General features: G+C 44.1%; 1 protein-coding gene across 1 annotated transcript in view; it reads right to left on the bottom strand.

The window, feature by feature from the left end:
* AAGAB (alpha and gamma adaptin binding protein) overlaps nt 1-22,738 on the bottom strand; it is a 171,177-nt gene that overhangs the window by 102,318 nt on the left and 46,121 nt on the right. The window contains exons 4-5 of the mRNA XM_069222868.1: nt 19,934-20,023; nt 2,686-2,769 (exon numbers count right to left, since the gene is read on the bottom strand). Of these exons, the coding sequence (XP_069078969.1) occupies nt 2,686-2,769; nt 19,934-20,023 (174 nt within the window). The remainder of the gene's footprint in view (nt 1-2,685; nt 2,770-19,933; nt 20,024-22,738) is intronic.

Genomic DNA, 22,738 nt, shown 5'->3' with positions numbered 1-22,738 from the left:
TGCAGACTCAACCCGAAACATGCACTTCCTTACTGTTGCTGGCTATGAGCACTAACCTAGTTTTTAGGGAATAAACATAAGATATGCTTTTGACATCTTGCTTTGGTATGTAAACGTACAAATTACTGGAATAAAAACGCTTAGAACCTATAGCAGCTATGTATCTATTTTCGACTAAGTCTGCCTGAACCAGTTATTCCTTGTGCACTGTTGCATACATAAACAATGTATACCCCTTCTCGTGACAAGGAAGCTTTGACATGTATTGCATTTAGTGGCCCTTTCGTCATAGTTCATCTTTGAGGAATTAAACCTTAAAAAATATAAGTTATTTTTGTCTTCAAGCGGTTACAATGCAGCTGCCAAATCAGATGAGTGTATACTGAAATGACCTTAAACATTGCTGCCAAATGCTAATTGGTCATTAAGAAGCAAATTAACATTTTGCAGGGCAGATATTGTGCCCATTTTAAACAAAGTATTTATGACATACACCTATCGTGTTTCACTGTTGAACAGTGAAACAGAGTGCAGTAGTTATGCGTATTGGTAATATGAGGAGTCAGAACCTGGAAAACAACTGTGAACTGTGGCAGTATCCGCTCACAAAGGGATGTGTTCTCTCACTGTGCACAATACAGATAACATTTGAAAAGCATGGGTGTTAAAGAAAGGTGGGTAAGAATGAGCTCAAAACCCTCAAAGTGTTTTCCATCTATGTCACTCTCGGCCAGACTAATCACCATAGTATTACATAACACAGAACCAAACCCTTTATGTCCAAATCTGGAACTCGGGTACAATATAAGGATTACAAAGGAGGTTTTTAGGTCTAATTTCAGGTCTATACTATTTCTGAAATGAGACCCAGGGAACCTATGCTCTAATCCTCAGACAAGTATACAAAAACGTATTTAGTGCTTCAATTTTACACAGGGCTTGTTCAAGGTAAAATACAGTGGCGAGCAAGATACAAGACCTGACAGTACAACTCAAGCACATCTGCCTTGCTTCTTAACTTAAATATAGTTGTGTGCAGTGCACTTAGTATTCCCTTAAAGGTCAGGATCCTCTACTGCTCTCCTGCTGGTTTCCCCCCAGGTGAGAGGAAGAAAGCTTGTATTTGTTTTTGGGTGGTTAAACAGACAGACCTTACGGCAAGCGCATATGAAATGCTTAATTCTAAAGTCCATTCCTTAAAACACATCTAATAAAGAGCTGAGTGTTTTTTTTTATTACCCAATTCTCTTTTCAGTCTCTGGGCTTCTGAAATGTTTCTTCTGCTTGCCTCCATGTTGGTGTTCTCTCTCCGTACGGGTCACATAACTGGGGTCAGATAATTCTTTCCAGTACAAGATGGTTCCTCACACTGATGATTATTAAGACTAACCAATCCATCATGACCAACTTGCTTTCTATTTGGTCACTTCCTGGTCCTGTATCACCATTTAATATGTGTTCACTATACAAAGTATCTGGAACTGCTACTCACTGCATTGAAAACACCCCAGTACTGGGTGTGGTTTCTCCCTCTTGAATACTTGCACATGGAATTGTGTTTTAGTCCTTGGACTCCTGCTGCATCTCTTAGTATTCTGTTCAATATCCTAAATCCAGCTCCTGGAACCTTGCTCCATCTCCTAGAACCCTGTTCCGCTTGGATCCAGTCCTCATCTACTCCAGTCTGGAATCGTGAGAGCTAGGGTGTTCTACAGTCTTCTCCTTGGAGTTTCCTACCTGCTTTTTCTTTTTTTTTTTAAAGATTGGCTTTTTCCTGCAGGCTGTTACCTTTCTTGGAGTCACTGGTCGCCCTTACCAGAAACCATCCATAAAGTGACACACCAAGTATAGGAAGGAGTTGCCCTGACCTCTATAGGGGAGTTAAAAATGCAAGAATTGCATCCACCTACTGACAGGCTCTAACGTGGTCATGATGAAGTATCCGTTCACTACACATGGGCAACCACACAATCTAAGCTCCAGCTCAACGACAGAGCATAAAAGAAAACAGCAAAACAGAACACATACAGTAAGATATATACAGCATTCATAATATATGCAAAGACCGTTAAGTGACTACAAAATAGAAAAAAATATAAGTCACGCTGGGATTGACAGATAAGAAGACCACATTACTGATAACGGGCTTTAGTTACTAAGGTCGCAAGGTAGAAGTGCTGCAATTAACGGATGTCATTATTGACTAAAAAACAAAACTTCTTTCTCGAATAATGAAAGACAGAGAAGCCACCACGATTCAAACCTGGGACTCGCACACTTCACAGAGATTTGAGCAGCAGGTCAGCGATGACCAATATGATAATGTCAATAACATTTCCCGTACTAAGCTCTAAGCTTCACAGTGTAAGATTGGGTCATGTCAAGAGCACAGTAGGAGTCAAAGGGTAAGTGCTTTTATAGCCAGGTAATGCCTGGGGTCTCTGAATCCAAATTGGCTGTCATTAAATGAACATTTAATTGCATGTTTTTAATAGCGTAACTAGAGCTATTGCAGTAACTTCAGAGGATAACGGACTGCTACCTGTGTTAGCAGTGCTGAGCTTGTGATGATGGCCTTTACAAGGATGGAGGTGATTTTACCATTGAATATACTTGTGAACATGGGAGCCACACTGTGGGTTTCCCTATATTGTATTACCAAATGAAAGCAAGATGGTTCCTCACCTGACTTCATGTTCATGTTAGACCACACATTGGCATTTAGGGCCTGCACGATCCGTTTCACTCCAGTGGATTCAGGAAAGTCATCTAAACAAAATGATCAAAAGCAGTATTCATAAGCGAATGCAAGTGCAGGTACCTGGGCAACATCAATCCTACAAAAGCTAGCCCATCACAATCCTGCATTGAAAGGACTATTTTTTATTAAAATCATTTTGAATACACTGCTCAGTCAGTCTAGTCTGAAGTACCGTTGATGAGCCCGCACTACCATTTTCTGCTCAGAAACACTTTGACAAAAAACATTAATGGCTGTACCCTCTTAAAACAGGCTTGATGCGGGTACCCCCATTCGTACATGCGTCCATGTGCAAAAGAAGACCTTCTGAACTGCCAGCAGACTTAATTGCTCAAAAAGATGCACAAAACAGTTCAATCTGAAACCACTAGGAGTTTTGATTTTGGCACAAAGCTCTAGTCCATTCTGAAACTAACTATTCACACATTTATCCATTAACTCACAACCTTAACACTCAGAAATGGTTTTTGTATCAGTCTTGCCTCTGCATCTCTTGATTCTTACAGTGGCGAAGTTCCAGGACAGACGTTTCAGCAAAAACAGTCAGTAGCTGGTGTTAGTTCTGACACTTCAGATTCTATGGCACTGCCAGGGATTACAGCACTTCTGATAAAACCCGAGTCGGTATGAGCATGAGAAAAGTTTTTAAGCCCAGTTGGAGTTTTTAGGTTCGGCAAACAGTCAGCTTTAACTGTCCCACAAGCTTCAAGTAATCAAAACTGCATACATGAAAATACATGCACAGAGGAGCGTTTTATTCGCCCCATTTCATCCATTTGTCTGTTCAACTGTCATCCACATTTTGCTTCTGCCCACCATAGCATAAACACCGGGTAATCGGTCAATTCACTTCAGCCACTGCCTCTCTTGCACTGTGCTCCACAACATTTTACATATCACATGTCCACATCCGCCTAAAAGAACTGCACGTTGGTGCCAGGCTGATAAATTATCGTTCTATCAATGTGTTTAATTCTTTGTTCTTTTTATATTTGTGGTCATCCTTCTGTCTACTCTACACTATGTATTCACATTAAAGTAACTTAAATAAATGTAAAGCCTTTACTGCAAGCATATAACTGCCACGCTAAGATATCAGCATATTTTTATTTATTTATTTTACTGTTGGGGCATATGTTCAGAACAAAAACAATACTCGTTGCACCAGCTTGCTAAGGCCAGATCTATTGGCTTTGCCAATGCTCGTTTGTATGGCAGTAGTGATCGGAACTGCAGACAGTGGCCTCAATTAGGGCTTGGCAACACAGGATATGTGTATTAAAAGGACCCAAGTGGTGCATATCTTTAACTGAAGTGGACCAGCTTCAGCTGAACAGGCAAAGGCAGGGCCCGCCAAGCGTTAAATACTCAAGTGCACAGTGGTCTTCCCACATTACCACCAGGAATGACTAAGAATTACACAATGTTACGCACTGTTACAGGGCTTTGGTAAAGCATGCATATATCCGTAAAGGGCTAATTGCACTAGAGGGTAAAGGTGGTACAGAAGCAAGGAAAGTTCATTAAAACACGGTCATAAACCCTATGTTTCACAAAATCAAAGGGTTTGTGACTGCATAATGGCTTTTTACAATGTACAAAAGCCATTTTACAAGTGCAGGCTTTCTGTACTGTAAATACGAAAGGTTGTGAAAGATGTATCCCCCATCTATTTACAAGTCACAAAGGGATGCATCAGCGGCGGCTCCTCAGTTAGGGTGGACTGGGTTTATTATTGTTTTGTTTGTTAAAGAGGTGAGACCACGAGGGTGATGAGCAGTGAGGGGGGAGTGCACTGTGCACGCCCCCTCGCTGTGCATGTATGTGTGGCCGGCCATCTCGGGCTGGCCAAACACACAGCCGGGCTGGAGAGAGCATGCACAGGCTCCCAGTCTGCTTGGGAGCGCCTTGCCTGGGGGCCTTGGCCACAGGGCAGTTTGGGAGCCTGTGCCTGCCTGCAGCAACGGGAGAAAGAGGAGCGGCACGGCGGATCAGGTAAGGTTTAATGCTTTTAAATTAAATTTTACTCCCTCCTCGCCCTTCTCAACCCTAGGGCGCTGCACCCACCGCACCAGAGCGAAGCGAGCCGCAAACGTGTGCATCACTGGTTTGGACCACAGTTGAGAGGGCAAACCATTGGCTGATCCCCGAATTGGGCAGTAACTTAACCGCAAAGAGAACGTTGTTTCCATGGGACAGGTTCCCCCGTTGGCAATCAAGTCAGGTGGCCTTGGAGAAACAAGCAGTACTTTTATCGACCACAAATGTATATGTAAATAGTAACCAGGTTACGGCAGTTGGATTTTACAGTAAGTCAGGATGGCTTTCATAAACAAGAAGATTGCCCATGAGGGTGCAGTATTATACATGCTGGACCTTGAGAAGAGCATCAATGCTGCATGTGAAAGAGAGGGACTTCACAGCTTCCTGACAGTGCCTAGTTAAGATTGAAGAGGCATAATGGCATCAGGCTAGTGCCCTAAGCTCTTTGCTCTTTCCTGGGTCTTATATGTGTACCCCATCCCTGGGTCCACCTTCTCTGTCCCGACCCACGCCTTGCACCTTTGGCCCTCCAGTCCTTTCATCTTAGTTCCTTGTGCCTCCGCCCTTTGCTGTCAGCTTACACAGGGCCTCGTGTGATTTCCTCCTCCTGGTAGGCTTCAGCTACTAATTGTGCATGTCTGACAAGTATAGCGGTCCTTGGCTCACGGGGACTTACTGACCTCTTTTCCTTCCATGCTGGCAGAGACAGTGTGCTAGGGTAATGCATCTCCTGCTGAGAGTGGGGATGGGATATGTGTTGAATGTCGTGCGTGCTGCAGTGATTCAAACTCCTCGATTTGAACCCACTTTCTAGCTTCAGCGCTGGGCCCACGTGTACCCTGTGCCTCGTTTACAGAGTGTGAGAGAGCCCTTCCTCTTTTCTTTTCTTTTCTTAGCCATTACCTTGTAAGGCAATCATTGATTGTAGATTATCATTGCAGCATCTCTCCATCCACATGATTTTATCCCTGAATCTTGCATTATGTATTTAAATCTGTTTTCGTTAAAGAATGAAAATGTCACTTACCCAGTGTACATCTGTTCGTGGCATCAGTCGCAGTAGATTCGCATGTTCTGCAATAGCTCGCCATCTGGTGTTGGGCCGGAGTGTTACAAGTTGTTTTTCTTCGAAGAAGTCTTTCGAGTCACGGGACCGAGTGACTCCTCCTTTTGTCTCCATTGCGCATGGGCGTCGACTCCATCTTCGATTGTTTTTCCCCGCAGAGGGTGAGGTAGGAGTTGAATTGTAGTAATAGTGCCCATGCAATGGAGTGACTAAGTATGCACCTATTTAAGGTTGAGATGATACATATATAAATAATTGGAGGTAACTTCCAAACTGCTACAGGCTCCCGGGGAGGCGGGTGGGCACATGCGAATCTACTGCGACTGATGCCACGAACATATGTACACTGGGTAAGTGACATTTTCAGTTCGATGGCATCTGTCGCTGTAGATACGCATGTTCTGCATAGACTAGTAAGCAGTTATTTCCCCAAAAGCGGTGGATCAGCCTGTAGGAGTGGAAGTAGTCTGAAATAATGTCCTTAATACGGCTTGACCTACTGTGGCTTGTTGTGCGGATAACACGTCTACACAGTAGTGCTTGGTGAATGTGTGAGGCGTAGACCATGTGGCTGCCTTACATATTTCTTGCATTGGGATGTTTCCTAGAAAGGCCATGGTAGCACCTTTCTTTCTGGTTGAGTGTGCCCTTGGTGTAATGGGCAGCTGTCGTTTAGCTTTAAGGTAGCAGATTTGGATGCATTTAACTATCCATCTGGCTATACCTTGTTTTGAAATTGGGTTTCCTGCGTGAGGTTTTTGAAAGGCAATAAAGAGTTGTTTAGTCTTTCTGATGTTTTTTGTTCTGTCAATGTAATACATCAATGCTCTTTTGACATCTAATGTATGTAGTGCCCTTTCAGCTACGGTATCTGGCTGTGGAAAGAACACTGGTAGTTCCACTGTTTGATTTAGATGGAACGGTGAAATAACCTTTGGCAAAAATTTAGGATTGGTCCTTAGGACGACTTTATTTTTGTGTAGTTGTATAAAAGGTTCCTGTATTGTAAACGCCTGAATCTCGCTTACTCTTCTTAGGGAAGTAATGGCGATGAGAAATGCCACCTTCCAGGTTAGGAACTGTATTACGCAGGAGTGCATGGGTTCAAAAGGTGGACCCATAAGTCTAGTTAAGACAACATTTAGGTTCCATGAAGGAACAGGTAGTGTTCTTGGTGGTATAATTCTCCTAAGGCCCTCCATGAATGCTTTAATGACTGGTATCTTATATAGGGAAGTTGAATAGGTAGTCTGCAGGTATGCAGATATTGCTGCAAGGTGAATCTTAATGGAAGAGAAAGCTAGGTTAGATTTTTGTAAGTGAAGCAAGTAACCCACTACATGTTCTGGAGTTGTGTGTAATGGTTGTATTTGATTAATATGGCAGTAGCAAACAAACCTCTTCCATTTACTTGCATAGCAGTGCCTGGTGGATGGCCTTCTGGCTTGTTTTATGACTTCCATACATTCTTGGGTAAGTTGTAAGTGCCCGAATTCTAGGATTTCAGGAGCCAGATTGCTAGATTCAGCGATGCTGGATCTGGGTGTCTGATCCTTTGGTTGTGCTGTGTCAACAGATCTGGCCTGTTGGGCAATTTGATGCAGGGTACCACTGATAGGTCTAGCAGCGTTGTGTACCAGGGTTGCCTTGCCCAAGTTGGTGCTATCAATATGAGTTTGAGTTTGCTTTGACTGAGTTTGTTTACCAGGTAAGGAAGGAGAGGGAGAGGAGGAAAAGCGTAAGCAAATATCCCTGACCAGTTCATCCATAGGGCATTGCCTTGGGATTGTTTGTGTGGGTATCTGGATGCGAAGTTTTGGCATTTTGCGTTCTCCCTTGTCGCAAACAAGTCTATCTGAGGTGTTCCCCAGAGTTTGAAATAAGTGTTCAAAATTTGGGGGTGAATTTCCCATTCGTGGACCTGTTGGTGATCTCGAGAGAGATTGTCTGCGAGTTGATTTTGGATCCCTGGTATAAACTGTGCAATTAGGCGAATTTGGTTGTGAATTGCCCAATGCCAAATTTTCTGTGCTAGCAGGCTTAACTGCGTGGAGTGCGTCCCTCCTTGCTTGTTTAGATAATACATTGTTGTCATGTTGTCTGTTTTGACGAGAATGTATTTGTGAACTATTATTGGTTGGAAAGCTTTTAGTGCTTGAAAAACTGCTAGAAGTTCTAGGTGATTGATATGCAGTTTTGTTTGATGTACGTTCCATTGTCCTTGTATGCTGTGTTGATCGAGGTGTGCTCCCCACCCTGTCATGGAAGCATCTGTTGTTATTACGTATTGTGGCACTGGGTCTTGGAAAGGCCGCCCCTTGTTTAAATTTATGTTGTTCCACCACAGAAGCGAGAGGTAAGTTTGGCGGTCTATTAACACCAGATCTAGAAGGTGACCCTGTGCTTGAGACCACTGTGATGCTAGGCATTGTTGTAAGGGCCTCATGTGCAGTCGTGCGTTTGGGACAATGGCTATGCATGATGACATCATGCCTAGGAGTTGTAATACCATCTTTGCCTGTATCTTTTGTGTTGGATACATGCGTTGTATGATGGTGTTGAAATTTAGAATTCTTTGTGGACTTGGAGTGGCTACTCCCTTTGATGTGTCTATTATGGCTCCTAGGTATTGTTGTACCTTGCGCGGCAGAATGTTGGATTTTGTAAAGTTGACGGTGAACCCGAGTTTGAAGAGGGTTTGTATGATCTGATTTGTGTGATTTGAGCACTATATGAACGAATGGGCCTTGATTAGCCAGTCGTCCAAATATGGGAACACATGTATTTGCTGCCTTCTTATGTGTGCAGCGACTACCGCTAGACATTTGGTAAAGACTCTTGGTGCGGTTGTTAATCCGAAAGGCAGTACCTTGAATTGGTAATGTATTCCTTTGAATACAAACCTTAGGTATTTCCTGTGCGATGGGTGTATTGGTATATGGAAATAAGCATCCTTGAGGTCTAAAGTTGCCATGTAGTCGTGTATTTTTAGCAATGGCAATACTTCTTGTAGTGTGACCATGTGGAAGTGGTCTGATTTGATGAAAGTGTTCACTACTCTGAGGTCTAGGATTGGTCTCAGCGTTTTGTCCTTCTTTGGTATCAGAAAGTACAGTGAGTAAACTCCTGTGTTTATTTGTGTGTTTGGCACTAATTCGATTGCATTCTTTTGCAATAGTGCCTGCACTTCTATCTCCAGGAGATTGGAATGGTGTGTTGTTAAATTTTGTGCTTTTGGTGGTATGTTTGGAGGGAATTGTAGAAATTCTATGCAATAACCATGTTGGATAATTGCTAGAACCCAAGTGTCTGTAGTGATTTCCTCCCATGCTTTGTAATAATGACCTATTCTTCCCCCCACTGGTGTTGTGTGGAGGGGGCGAGTGACCTGTGAGTCATTGTTTAGTAGTAGGGGTTTTGGGGCTTTGAAATCTCCCTCTATTTCTAGGGAATTGCCCTCCTCTATATTGTCCCCGAAAACCTCCTCTATACTGTCCCTGGTAAGTGGACGGTGTTGCTTGTGAGGTGCTGGCTTGTGTGCTTTGACCCCGAAACCCCCCTCGAAAGGGCGTTTTACGGAATGTGCTGTAATTCCCTCTGCTTTGCGGGGAGTAGAGTGCGCCCATGGCTTTGGCAGTGTCCGTATCTTTTTTGAGTTTCTCAATCGCTGTGTCCACTTCTGGACCGAACAGTTCTTTTTCATTAAAAGGCATATTGAGAACTGCTTGTTGAATCTCTGGTTTAAATCCAGATGTTCGGAGCCATGCATGCCTTCTGATAGTTACAGATGTATTAATTGTCCGTGCAGCTGTATCTGCAGCGTCCATGGAGGAACGTATCTGGTTGTTGGAGATGGTCTGTCCCTCCTCAACCACTTGTTTTGCCCTATTTTGGAAGTCCTTGGGCAGATGTTCAATGAGATGTTGCATCTCGTCCCAGTGGGCTCTGTCATAGCGCGCAAGTAGTGCCTGGGAGTTCGCGATGCGCCACTGGTTTGCAGCTTGTGCTGCGACTCTTTTACCAGCTGCATCGAACTTGCGGCTTTCTTTATCTGGGGGTGGTGCATCTCCAGATGTGTGAGAGTTGGCCCTTTTCCTAGCTGCTCCTACAACAACAGAGTCTGGTGGCAGCTGTGTAGTGATGAAAACCGGGTCCGTAGGAGACGGCTTGTACTTTTTTTCCACCCTTGGTGTGATTGCCCTACTTTTGACCGGCTCCTTAAATATGTCTTTTGCGTGCCGGAGCATACCAGGGAGCATAGGCAGGCTTTGGTATGAGCTGTGGGTGGAGGAGAGTGTGTTGAACAAGAAATCATCCTCGACCTGTTCTGAGTGGAGGCTTACGTTGTGAAATTGTGCTGCTCTAGCCACCACCTGAGAGTACGCGGTGCTGTCTTCTGGTGGAGATGGCTTTGTAGGGTATGCCTCCGGGCTGTTATCTGACACTGGGGCGTCGTATAGGTCCCATGCGTCCTGATCTTGGTCACCCTGGCTCATGGTGGTGTGAGCTGGGGAGTGTGATGGAGTTTGTGCTGGTGAAACGTTAATCACGGGCGGAGGAGAGGGTGGTGGTGTAACTCTTTTCACCACTTTTGGTTGTGGTGCTTGTTCCGTCTGGAACTCCAACCTTCTCTTTCTCCTAATGGGGGGAAGGGTGCTTATTTTTCCTGTCCCCTGCTGAATAAAGATACGCTTTTGCGTATGGTCCACATCAGTTGCTTGTAGCTCTTCCTCAAACCTATGCTTTTGCATTTGGGAGGTTAGCGAGTGCTCTTCTGTATAAGAGCCTGAAGCTGGGTCGCTTGCAGTTTGTTTCGGCATCGAAACTTTGTCTGCGTGTTTTTTCGGCTCCGAGGTGACTTTTTTCCTTTTCGGGGCCGAAACCTCTCGGCGTCGATCTGTTTCGGTGCCGCTGTCTCGGCGTCGAGCCGTGTCCACACCGGCATCTCGGTGTCGAGGCTTGTCTCCAGCACTTTCTCGGTCCCGAGAAGGCTGCGTGCCGGTGTCTCGACCGGAGTCGGACGATCTCGGCACTGTTTGGGCCTTTTTCGGTGCCGACGGTCGGTCACCGAATTTATGGGTCGAGCCATGGCCGGATGGCAGTGGCGTCCCCTGGGCCTTGTAAATGTTTCTTTGTGTGGTTTTCGACGTCTTACTCACGGTTTGTGTATCGTCGAATCCTTCGGAGTCTGAGTCTTGGATCGAGAAGGTACCTTCTTCTTCCTGTTCCTCGAACTCCCGTTGGGCTGTCGGTGCGGACGCCATTTGAAGTCTTCTGGCTCGACGGTCTCGGAGTGTTTTTCGGGACCGGAACGCACGACAGGCCTCGCAGGTGTCTTCGCTGTGCTCAGGTGACAGGCACAGGTTGCAGACCAAGTGTTGGTCTGTGTAGGGGTATTTATTGTGGCATTTGGGGCAGAAACGGAACGGGGTCCGTTCCATCGGCGTTCTTCAGCACGCGGTCGGGCCGACCAGGCCCCGACGGAGGATCGAAAAACTACCCCGAAGGGCACCGGAGCTCTTCGATCTTCGATGCGGTGTGGAATCTAAGTACGCCGATCCCGAACGCAACAATACCGACGAAAATCTTCCGAAATTAGCTAATTTTCCGTTCCGAAACTCGGAGCGACAGGAACACGTCCGAACCCGATGGCGGAAAAAAAACAATCGAAGATGGAGTCGACGCCCATGCGCAATGGAGACAAAAGGAGGAGTCACTCGGTCCCGTGACTCGAAAGACTTCTTCGAAGAAAAACAACTTGTAACACTCCGGCCCAACACCAGATGGCGAGCTATTGCAGAACATGCGTATCTACAGCGACAGATGCCATCGAACAGTGTCTTTTATCAAGATCGCATCACTTTTCAATGATGTCTGTGTGATGTTAAGTTATCATATATACTCTCTCAAGATCCTACATGATGTAACTTCTCTGCCTGCGACGTCATTCCATTATTTTTACTGCTGTTTGCACCACTAGGTGAAGAATCCAACGAGAACGTCTTACCTTCTTAGCATAGATGTTTGATCCAAGCATTAAGTTATTGTTTTCACTAACGGATCCACGGACATCCTGATATTCCCTGCATGCACCTATCGATCCCCTGAAGGCAGTCTGTACTGTCCCCAAATCCGCATAATTTCCTAATTGCTGGCAGTTTAAACACTGGAGGCCCTTCCTCTGATGTCCCTTCACCTCGGCTTTCATTCTTTGATCAAGCCAGCAGGCTGTGCTAATGGGGCGGTCGGTGCTGGGCCTGCCTGTCAGAGAGTATATTTGCTAGTGCCTTGGTTTGGAAGCTTCAGGAGAGAGTGAGAGGGAACATGTGTTTTCTGGGATGTGAGGTGGTGATCTATAGGATGTAAGCGTGCATGCAAGGGATATATATGTATGCAGGGTGAAGGTCTGCAAAAGATAGGTGTGATGGGTGGGTGGTAATGTCTTGTAAATGTGTGTATCCGTTTGTCCTGTCTAGCAGGCCCAACAGGCAGGGTTTCTGAAGCATGGAATGGAAGGGGTCTAAATCAGATAAAGAAACTGTGTGTATGCAACTCGCAGTGCAGCGTATCATGCAGGATTGCTGTGTGTGCATTTGTTTAGTGATATGTGTGTTTGTGGGACTGAGCGTGTGATTGTGTCTCAGAAACCACATTTTAATTACACAATTATGGGTAAGTGCACCTGTTGCCGGGACCAATGTGTTTCCATTTGGCCACATTCTTGTTCCAGTGAGTAAGTTCAGTACGTTAATGCAACCAATAAAAAGAATGTGTGCAATCTGTTACAGATTACAATGAGCAGTTTGCAAAAGTGGGTTAATGCACCTACTGCAACAATGTGTGTGTTACCAGTGTTTACATTTTCCAGTTTTAGGAAAATAGATCCCTACTAGAATTACACTGATATTATTGCTACACCAACTAAGCCCTGGATTAAACACAAACCTATATTTACTCTAAAAATGCACTACTGTCACACTCAAAAGCACCTCAAGCAGTAAAAAAGGAAACATGTTTTACTTAATTTGTTTCCATAAAACAATAATGTGTCTATTCCAGTATTCTGACTAAGGAATCAGGCGAGAAATGTTGATTCCATTAAAGAACAAATAGATTTCAGTACCAGTTTGCCACATGGACAAGTAGATTTTGAGAAAATCCTACATCCCTGCATTGAACATCCAGGTTTAGAAATGGGTTTCGCAAACCTGCCCCAGGGTTCTCAATTACTTGGGAAATGTTCTAAGGTTTGAACTGAATTTAACAGTCAAGTAAAGAACTCTAGAGGAAAGGAGGCTAACTTCAACAAGTTCCTTCTGCCAATCCTGTTTCCTGAAGTACGACCGTCATCAAAAAAAGGTTCAAGGATGGAAGAACGCTGCTGGGAGTGTACCAGTGCAACTGCCTATTAAGAAAGACTGAACACTGCCACATAAGACCATAAAAGAACGAACAAGTTACTTACCCTCTGTAACGCCTTATCTGGTAGAGACAATATCTAGCTGCACATTCCTTACCTTTGAATTCTCCCCAGGCGTCAGACTAGATCCAGAAGATTTTATGAGTGTACCCCTGCATGCTGTTAGGTGACGTCTGTCTGTTCCACGCAACATCATCGATGTTGTCTGCGCCTGAAGTGACGTCTGCTTCACCTAAATAGGTGCCACCTCTGCGTGCTGAAGTCAGTTACTTTTCACGACTTTCCACACCATAAGCGCGGAGCCATGAAGAGCACGGACACTGGTGTGTCCAAAATAGGGTCCTGAACTGAATCACCCCTGAACCTACAATCTGTCTGCAGAGCGGGGAGGATGGGTGAGTGGTTAAAGAATCTGTGGCTAGATATTGTCTCTACCAGATAAGGCATTAACAAAGGTAGGTAACTTGTTAATCTGATAGAGACTTCTAGCCGAAGATTCCTGACTTTTGAATAGATACCCAAGCAATACCATCCCCAGTGGTGGGCTGCAGACATACTTAAACTAGGAGGTCCTGGATAACCGAACAGGCGAAATGCCCACCCCTATGGACCAGACTGTCCAGGCAACAGCATTTGGTAAACATGTGCAGGGAAGCCTCCCTTGCTGCCTGGCATATGTCCAGGATTGGGACTCCACATGCTAACGCAGTGGTCGCAGCCTTAGCCTTGGTGGAACAAGCCTGTAAGCCTTCAGGAGGCTGTTTTTCTGCCAGTGCGTAGCAGATCTTGATGCAGAGAACAACCCTTTGAGAGATGGTCCATTTCTGAACCTCCCTACCTTTCTTCGCCCCAACATACACCAAGAAGAGTTAATCGTACACCTGGAACTCTTGTTTGATCAAGATAAAGCAACAACGCTCTTTTTGGGTCCAGAAGTTGGAGTTGCTTCTATTCCTTAGAGGGATGTGGAGGAGCATAAAAGGTGGGCAAGGGGACAGATTGGCCCACATGAACTGATGCTACCACTTTCGTCAGGAAAGAGGCCCCAGTGTGAAGCACCTATTTGTCCAGATAAACTGAAAAGAATGGAGGCTTGAAAGAAAGCCTGCAGCTCGCTCACCCTCCGGGCAGATGTGATGGCCACGAGGAAAGCTGTTTTAATTATGAGCAGCCAGACAGGACCATTGTGGAGAGACTCGAAACCAGAACGCAAAGAATGTGAGGACCAAATTAAGGTCCCACTGAGGCATAATAAAGGGGAGGGTGGAAACATAAGTACATGGCCTTTCAAAAATCTACTTATATTAGGGGACTTAAATAAAGAGGGTTGGTCAGGCAGTTGGAAGAAGGCAGACAGAGAGAAAGATAAACCTTCAGAGTGCCCAAAGCAGAGCACTGTTGGGGAAGGGGAAAGATAAAAAGCAAAATATTAGAAAGAGAGGCAGAAATTAGATCAATGGACTTTTCTGTACAATATGTACAAATCACTTCCACTAGCAGGCATAAACCGTTTCGGTGGAGGGACACCTGGCTGACAGAATAACATTACAGGCTTCGGGAGTAAGGTCGAAAGTGGTCAACTGCTGCAGCTCAATTTCCATGCAAGAAGGCAGAGAGATGATAGGTTCGGGTGGAGGACCCTCCCCTGCTGTTGCAACAGAAGATCCTCAAACAGGGGCAGCCTGATCAGAGGATTGACACTCATGCTCAGTAGCTCGGGATACCAGACTCTCTGTGCCCAGTCCAGAGCCACAAGAATGACTTAGGCCGGTTGTTCCTTATCTTCTTGAGAACTCTGGGCACAAGTGGTATGGGCGGAGAGGTGTATAGGAGGTTTGAGCTCCACTCCGAAACAAAAATCATCTCTGAGAGAGAACCGCCTTGGAAACTCCAGCATGCAAAACTACTGGCATTGTGTGTTCTCAGCAGAGGCAAACAGATCTAACCGAGGCTCTCCCACCGCTGAAAGAGACCTTGCACCACCTCCAGATAGAGATGCCACTTGTGATTCGCTAGGCATCAACGGCTGAGTTTGTCCACTCTGGCGTTCAGGGAACCTGCCAGATGCTGAACTACCAGGGATATGCCCTGCTGTTTCAGTTATGACCAGAGACCACACCCGCCCTGTTGCAATACCAAATGGTGGTGGTGTCTGTGAACAGCTGCACTAACCATCCCTTGTTGGAGGGTAGAAAGGCTTCAATGCCAGTCGGATCACACGGAGCTCCAGCATGTTTATGTGGAGCCTGGATTCTGCCAGACATCAGAGCCCCCTGATCACCCCCTCTCCCAAGTGCCGGCATCATAGCCTGAATATCCTGGACTTGCTGCTCGGGAGGATTAGCCCAAAACTGCACTGTATGTAGAACAACTTCAATGAAAGGGAGCATCTGAGAGGGAGTCGGGTGTGACATTGGCACGTTTATAGTGAACACCAGCGAATGCAGAAGGTTCGCCTGGGGGTGGGAGATGACAGCCTGGGGCGAGCCCGCCTTCAGCAGCCAGTCATTGAGACAGGGGAAGACTCACACCCTTGATCTGCGCACTGCCATCACCTTGGGGAACACCCAATGGGCCCTGGTAAGACTGAAGGGGAGCACGGTAAACTGTAAGTGCTCATGGCCTACCGGGAACCGCAAATAATGTCTGTAGGCAGGCAGGACGGGGATGTGAAAATAGACATCCTTCAAGACCAACGCTACCATCCAGTCTTCTGGGTCCAGGGCAGACAAGACCTGAGGAAATATAAGCATCTTTAATTTCTCCTTTCTGAAGATGAGTGCTCGGGGAGTTGGGATAGGGTGAAGTCTCTTATCGTTTTTGGTGACTAGAAGGAAGCAGGTGTATTCAAGAAAATCTTCCGGATCCAGTCTGGGGAGAATTCAAAGATAAGGAATCTGCAGCTAGAAGTCTCTATCAGATAAGAAGCCAATTAAGTTCATTCCACAAGGCCATAGAGGCCCTGTGTGAACGAATGACCACCCGTCTAGCAGCTGTGTTTTGAATAATCTGAAGTGAGCCAACTGAGTTTTGGCAAGTCCCAAATACAGGGAATCGCCATAATAAAAGGGCAAAACAATGGTGGCCAGGAAAACAAGATTTTTAACCTGTTGGGTGCATTGGGCCATAATTATATGAACTGTCTGAGGTGAAATGAAAAGGGATAGAAGAGGGGCTGCTGCTTGGGCCATCAACTCCACTTTACTGCTGAACTTGAAGCACAGGCACTTTCCCGGCAAAGGGCATGGCCCATGGATAATGGTCAGTAGGAAGGGGCCCATTGTTCTGCTCTCCCCAATTTACAACAGTGACAACCTTAGCACAGTTCAGTTTCAACCTATAACTCACCATTTGCTCTCAATCGTTATCCATGGAACGTTGAAAGGCTGCAGAAAATAGCACCCCACCTCCTACCCTGAAAAGTGTTGGATTGTAAAAGAGGAGGCCATCACAATGAATGACTTTAGCCAGAGGCAGAACAAGGATATTTCTAATATAAGGGGCAGAGCCTCCTCTAGGGCTGTCTGAAGCCAAATTTGCATTTGGCAGAGGTAAAAGATAATATTTACATACAATAACTTGGAGTAGGAAATCTATTTAAAGGTTTTACCTCTTCTGTCTATGTCTTGTAGTTTGCAGCAAAGTATCTTGCAGGGCAGTATGTAAATTAAGAGAAAAACAATTTCAAGTAATACCATTGCTGAGAAACCATTTCAACTAAACTGCCTAATGGAAATTTACAGAATGAAGGGCATTTACCAGTTCATAGAAACCAATTAATAGAATGCCTTTTTCAACACTGGCTTCTGCATGCTTATTTTTAAGGAGTAAACGCAATGGTTTCAGGTCTCGTTCCCTGAAACATTTTCTCCAGATGTATTTATTTCAGCACCTTGCTTCAGAAGACATTTTTTCAGATTTATATTGTTTACACTGTAATGTATTTAATTCTCTTACCTCGCATCACCTCTAAACACCATCCATAACTGACCTCCTCACAGCTCCTAAACACCACCCATCCATCCCTGCTCCCCAAAAACCATTTATAACACCTACACTTCACTCATCCCTGAACCTAAAAGCCCTTTCTAGCCTTAATTTCTACCCACTCCTAAACCATAAAACCTTGACCACACCTCAGTTACACCTATTTGCGACCCCTAAACTCCACCCATCACTGAACCCTAAAAGCCTTTCTACCCCTAAGCTCCCACCAGGGCTGAATCTTAAAAAAAAACCTTTATATGCTAAATCCCACCCATTTCTGAACCCTTACATCCCCTCACCACCACAAAACCATACCCATTTCTGAACTATAAAAACAAAACCCTGACCACCCCCTTAATTCCTCCCACACCTGGCCCCCTAAGAACCCCTCACCCCTAAACTCCATCCACCCCTGAGCCCTTAAAATCCCTCACCACCCTAAACTCAACCCATTCCTGAACACTACATCTTTCTGCCCATAAACTCCACCCATCCTTGACCACAAAAAAATCCCTCATCACCCCTAAACATCATCCATCATTGAACTTTAAAAACCTCACCTGCCCTATCTCCACCCATCCATGAACAATAAAAAAACTCAGCACCCCTAAACTCCACTCATCCAGGAGCCCCAAATAACCCTCACTCCCCTAAATTCCATTCGCTCCTGATCCCTAAGAAATCCTCACCAACTCTGAACTCTACCCATCCTTGAACACTAAAAACCCCTTTATACATCTGACCTCCACACATACTGACCACTAAAATCCCTTATCACTCTTAAAGATCATCCACCCCCGATTCCAAAAACCTCTAACAATGAACGTCAGCCACGTGATTTTCTATTTTGATTTTTCAATTTAGCTGCAATTCCTTAACATTGTTCGAAAATTGGTTTCTCATTATTTAGTTTCTGCTGATGTGATTTGTCAGTTTTTGTCTTTGCATTAATTCACATACATCAAACTTAAAGTGGACATCAATGACACTGATAGATTCAATAATATCAGGAGCATTGACACTGCCGTCGTCAGGAAAAATTTGAAAGCTCATCAAAAACCAACATGAAGATTAATTTCTTACTATACAGAGTTAAAAGCCTTCATGTGCTTCATCTAACCGTCCAAGGACTCACCACACGGGCTTCAAACAGTTGCCTGCAACTGAGATGGGAATAAATCAGCACCCCACTGGCTTTTTTAAGGGGACTGATTCACTCTAATGTGAGCTAATGAAAACCTCAGAAAGGGGTTAACAGTGTTCAAGCTGACTTGTTTGAGGTGAAAAAGCAAATAAGTCGGAGGGGAATGGGATTTCAATTGGCCACAGCCCAAATTAAGGTTTAAAGTCAAAGGGAATGAGATCAGCAGGAGAGCAGAAGGATCTGTTGTTGTAACACGGGGGGATAATCTACTTTACATGTGACCTGATAAAAGGAGAATCAGCTATGAAAGGGTCAATCAGGCATGTTTTTGTCTTGAGCTATGCAAGAAGACTACTGCTCAATGCAAGCCAATTTGAGATCACTCCTGTAGGTGTTAAAAGTGGCTTTACAGGATGCACACCACAGACAAGTATAGTTCTCTCTTCAGCACTCAGTTGCCTTTTCGAGGTGTTCTCCTTAGCTAAAGAACCAAGAGAACCAAGGTGTTTATTTCAGCTTCAGCGGGGTAGAGAAGGTAGGAGAAATAAAGTTAACGGCCTCCTCCACCCAATCAACAAAAAGAGTTGCAGAGAGAAGGATCAGAGTTGGTGGTATCTAAGCATGTACTACACAGAATATGACTAAAAGCTAAAGGAATGATACTGGATGTATGCCCTTGCAAGAAAGCCAAAACGGAAAAAAGAGCTCATTAACCTATGAAACAAAACAAGCGTTAAGGGGTTCCTTAATCCAAAAACTAAAATCCCCATTAGTTAAAAGTCTGTGGCAACTGGGACCTACTGAGGCGATAATGCCTTTAAACGCTGGCATAACAGTAGCATTACAGCCAGCAGGTCCACAGATGAAAACAGTTGTCAAAGAGAAGTTTGGGGTGAATCAAACTGGAATACAAAAAAGTAGGATTGGTATTCTTGGCCATACAACCCCTTATTATATTCTGCAGGAGCTAAGCACAGGTTCTGTGATAGCCAAGAGTATGGCTTTAGATATTTTGAGAGCAAAGGCACGATTAAGCCACATTTCTGCCCACATTTTGCCCTCAAAGTCACTTGACATGGTAATAAGAAACACTATTTGATGCCCATGACTTAGGGTAAGCGGAATACACTAGGAAATACCATTTTAAGTGCTGATTTCAAATTCACTTTATTGGAATACAAGGAGGGCTAAAGTGGCGAAATTAAATACCCACCAGAAGGTTAACTTAGTCACAAACTGGAGACAGGCCTTGAAACCGCCATTTATGTACTGCCCATAAAATATGATTACAGAATAAACACAATTATGGAATTTCCAATACCATATACTGCTTGAACTGAAACTCACTAGACATTCAGAGAGAGAATTTAATGTTATATTTTCAGTATTATTGAATCACTGATATTCTCCTGTAGGCATAACATGCTGCCCACAAATTCACCTAACTGACTTAGACAAGAAAGCCACGCATACAACAGACTGTTTAATAAACAACAAATTAGAGCAGCTCACCATCTTCATCAGGAACCTCCTCTGGGTTGAGCTCTACCAGCTCAAATCCATGTCTGATGCACCATTCCTGAGCTTTTTGTCTGCTCACTCCTGCGAAAAAACCAACAAAAAAAACCAACAAGAACGTTTAGAAAAGGAAGAGAACAATCACTTCTACGAGGTACATTTGTTTTTTCAAATAAGTTTGTCTTTGTTTAAAAATAAATTTGTCCTCTTTGCCATATGAATGTTTTATTTAGAAAAAAAACAGATGGTATGTTATTCATGCATCATCCATGACTTCACAATGTTATTTATTTCATTTCCCCATAGCACTGACCATATTTTAAGGGGCTAGGACACTTCCAGCTTTTGATGACCTTTTAAAGGAATTCAGCAGATATTTATTACAAGGAGGAACAATGGCTCATCACAGACGTAGCAAAAACCAAGAATGACCTATGGTCAGAAATGGAGGTCACTGAATTATGTAAACGAGTTCAGGAAACTGATGCTAACAAGGAAGCGTACAAAACTAAAGCCCAAACAAGTTACATGTGATTGGTTAAATGATCATGTATATGACTGGGCAAAAGCATACGCAACACAGCATATTCAAAGAACTAAAAATGGAAACAAGCATTTGCAATGCAATAGGATTGACATTTGTGAGAGTTAGAGCTATTGGCGTTGTGAATGACAATGTATTTTACCTATGTGTTTTGGACTGGAGTGTAGTGGATGTATGCCAGGTGCCACAGCAACCCTCCCAGGCCTGTCAGTGCAGGAGAGAGGACACATCAAAGCCGCCATCTTAGGAGTGTTTTTGTCTCATTCATACAGACTTGCTGTGATACCCTAGCGATTCAACCCTTTCTAGCGTGTTTACCTAAACCTTTATAACGCCAAACAAGACACAAGGAGTTAGGAGAAAAGAAAAAGGGGACTGCGATATACTTCTTTGTGTTAATCTTTTAAAGGAATTATCCCTCTTCATTGGCAATAACAGCCTATCTTTTAAGAACATTTACTTTATACAAAGAGCATAACAGAAGAGGCAGCTTAACTGAACAGGAGGTTTCAAATGTGTGCAGATTGGTGTGCAGATGGGCCGACAGTATAGGTTCTAGAGGTGCGACATCTGTGACCCTGGGTCAGTGTTTTAAATGGAAATACAGACGAGCTGGTACTCTGAATTAATTTAAAGCACTGCCTTGGGTTAATAGTCTCATGATAGCCGTCGGATCAGGGCTAGATTCTGTAGAACAGATACGTGTACCTGAACTCCTGGGCCTTGACAGTGCCTTTTGAAGTGAGAATTAGCTCAGTTGGGGTGACTACTCAAAACTTTAAGTCTTGGCCTTGCCATCTGGACCATTCAGAGTACAGTGGGAAGCCTGGGTTTGGACAATAGAGTGTTTTTTCACCTAGACCAGTGGTGCCCAGTGAAGCTCTTACAGGGCTAGTTTATTGGCATTTTTTGGGGCCATGAAAAGGATTCAAATGTATGTTTTTCTTGGGAATCCAAGGTAGGTCCAGAATCATGTCAGAGTTTCTTGATAACCACATAAGAGAAATTATGTGAAAATAATTTATATGGAACATATTTATACAATGGTCATCCTGCAAGCCTGGCATGGATCCTGCCTTCCCAGCCCTTCAATGGGCATGCATGTTCTATAAAGACATGCAATACAGTGTTCTAATAACCCAAATGTATACCTACAATATGTATATAGCACAAAAGAACCACAACCTAAAAACGAAATATAAAAGGTTCTGTGCAGTGCAATGCTTCCTGTGTCACCCTGTGTTTTATAAATAGGCCACTCACTCAATTAGCTTGTGAGGTCATAAACGTCTCTCCTCTCTGAGCGAGGAGAATGACGACAGAGTCCCAAAGCAAGCATTTCCAGCAAGTAGAAAATTCAGGTGTCCAATATATTTGACAAGAAAGTACTTTAGACCCATATGAATTATGAAGTGAAAAGTTACCCAGCCCGAAGATGCTATGAAGTAGCCATGGCTTTGCAGCCCAAGCCGCAAATGACTTTCAGAATAAAAAGACATGCAACTAGCAAATTAGGCCAAACTTCTGTGTACAAAAGCAAACAAAGACTGTCTGACCACAAATCACCAGCTTGATTTTAAATGGCAAGTAGAATTACAGATGCGAAAAGTAACAAATATTCACAGGAAGGAGAGGGCACTGGGTTGCCACCCGGCCTGGAGTCATGGCTCCTCCAGTTATGTTCTACGCTTGTGTGTGTGTTTTTTTCAGACACAAGGGGCCACGTTCTCTAAGAAAACCTGCAGTTTTACGTTTACTCCTACATTAAGGGGGAGTTTTTCAATTCTGATTTTGGAATTCTCGAAAAATTCCAGAAGTAATCCTAGGGGCCTGCAACAGTCACAACTTTTTGGAAGTACTCACAATCGTAAGCAGCTACACATACATAATTGCTCATGGAAAACAATTTGGCAGGAGAAAAAAAATACTACTACGACATTTACCTTTTCTAACTTTTTCCTTCATTTTCCACCAGGCAAATATTTTTCCCGGTGGACAAGCCACATCTCTTACAATACCACAACTTTTAGGGATGCATCCCCTCATTCTGTTACTAAGAAATTATTTACTCCCATCTGTAACAATAGTAAGTCTCTAAACTTTTCCAGGCCGAGAATATTTGTGAGCAGTTACCAATTCATATATTTGTCAGTGTGCACAAACTCTCTATGGTATCCCCCTCCATGGAATGCACACTCCACACCCATGAGAGCAGATTTACTCCAACCTAATGTTACATAATACAGGTGTTATAT

The sequence above is a fragment of the Pleurodeles waltl genome, chromosome 3_1, assembly GCF_031143425.1.
Source record: "Pleurodeles waltl isolate 20211129_DDA chromosome 3_1, aPleWal1.hap1.20221129, whole genome shotgun sequence".
NCBI lineage: Eukaryota > Metazoa > Chordata > Amphibia > Caudata > Salamandridae > Pleurodeles > Pleurodeles waltl.
Note: the sequence above shows the minus strand (reverse complement) of the source record. Positions and strands in the feature narration are given on the sequence as shown.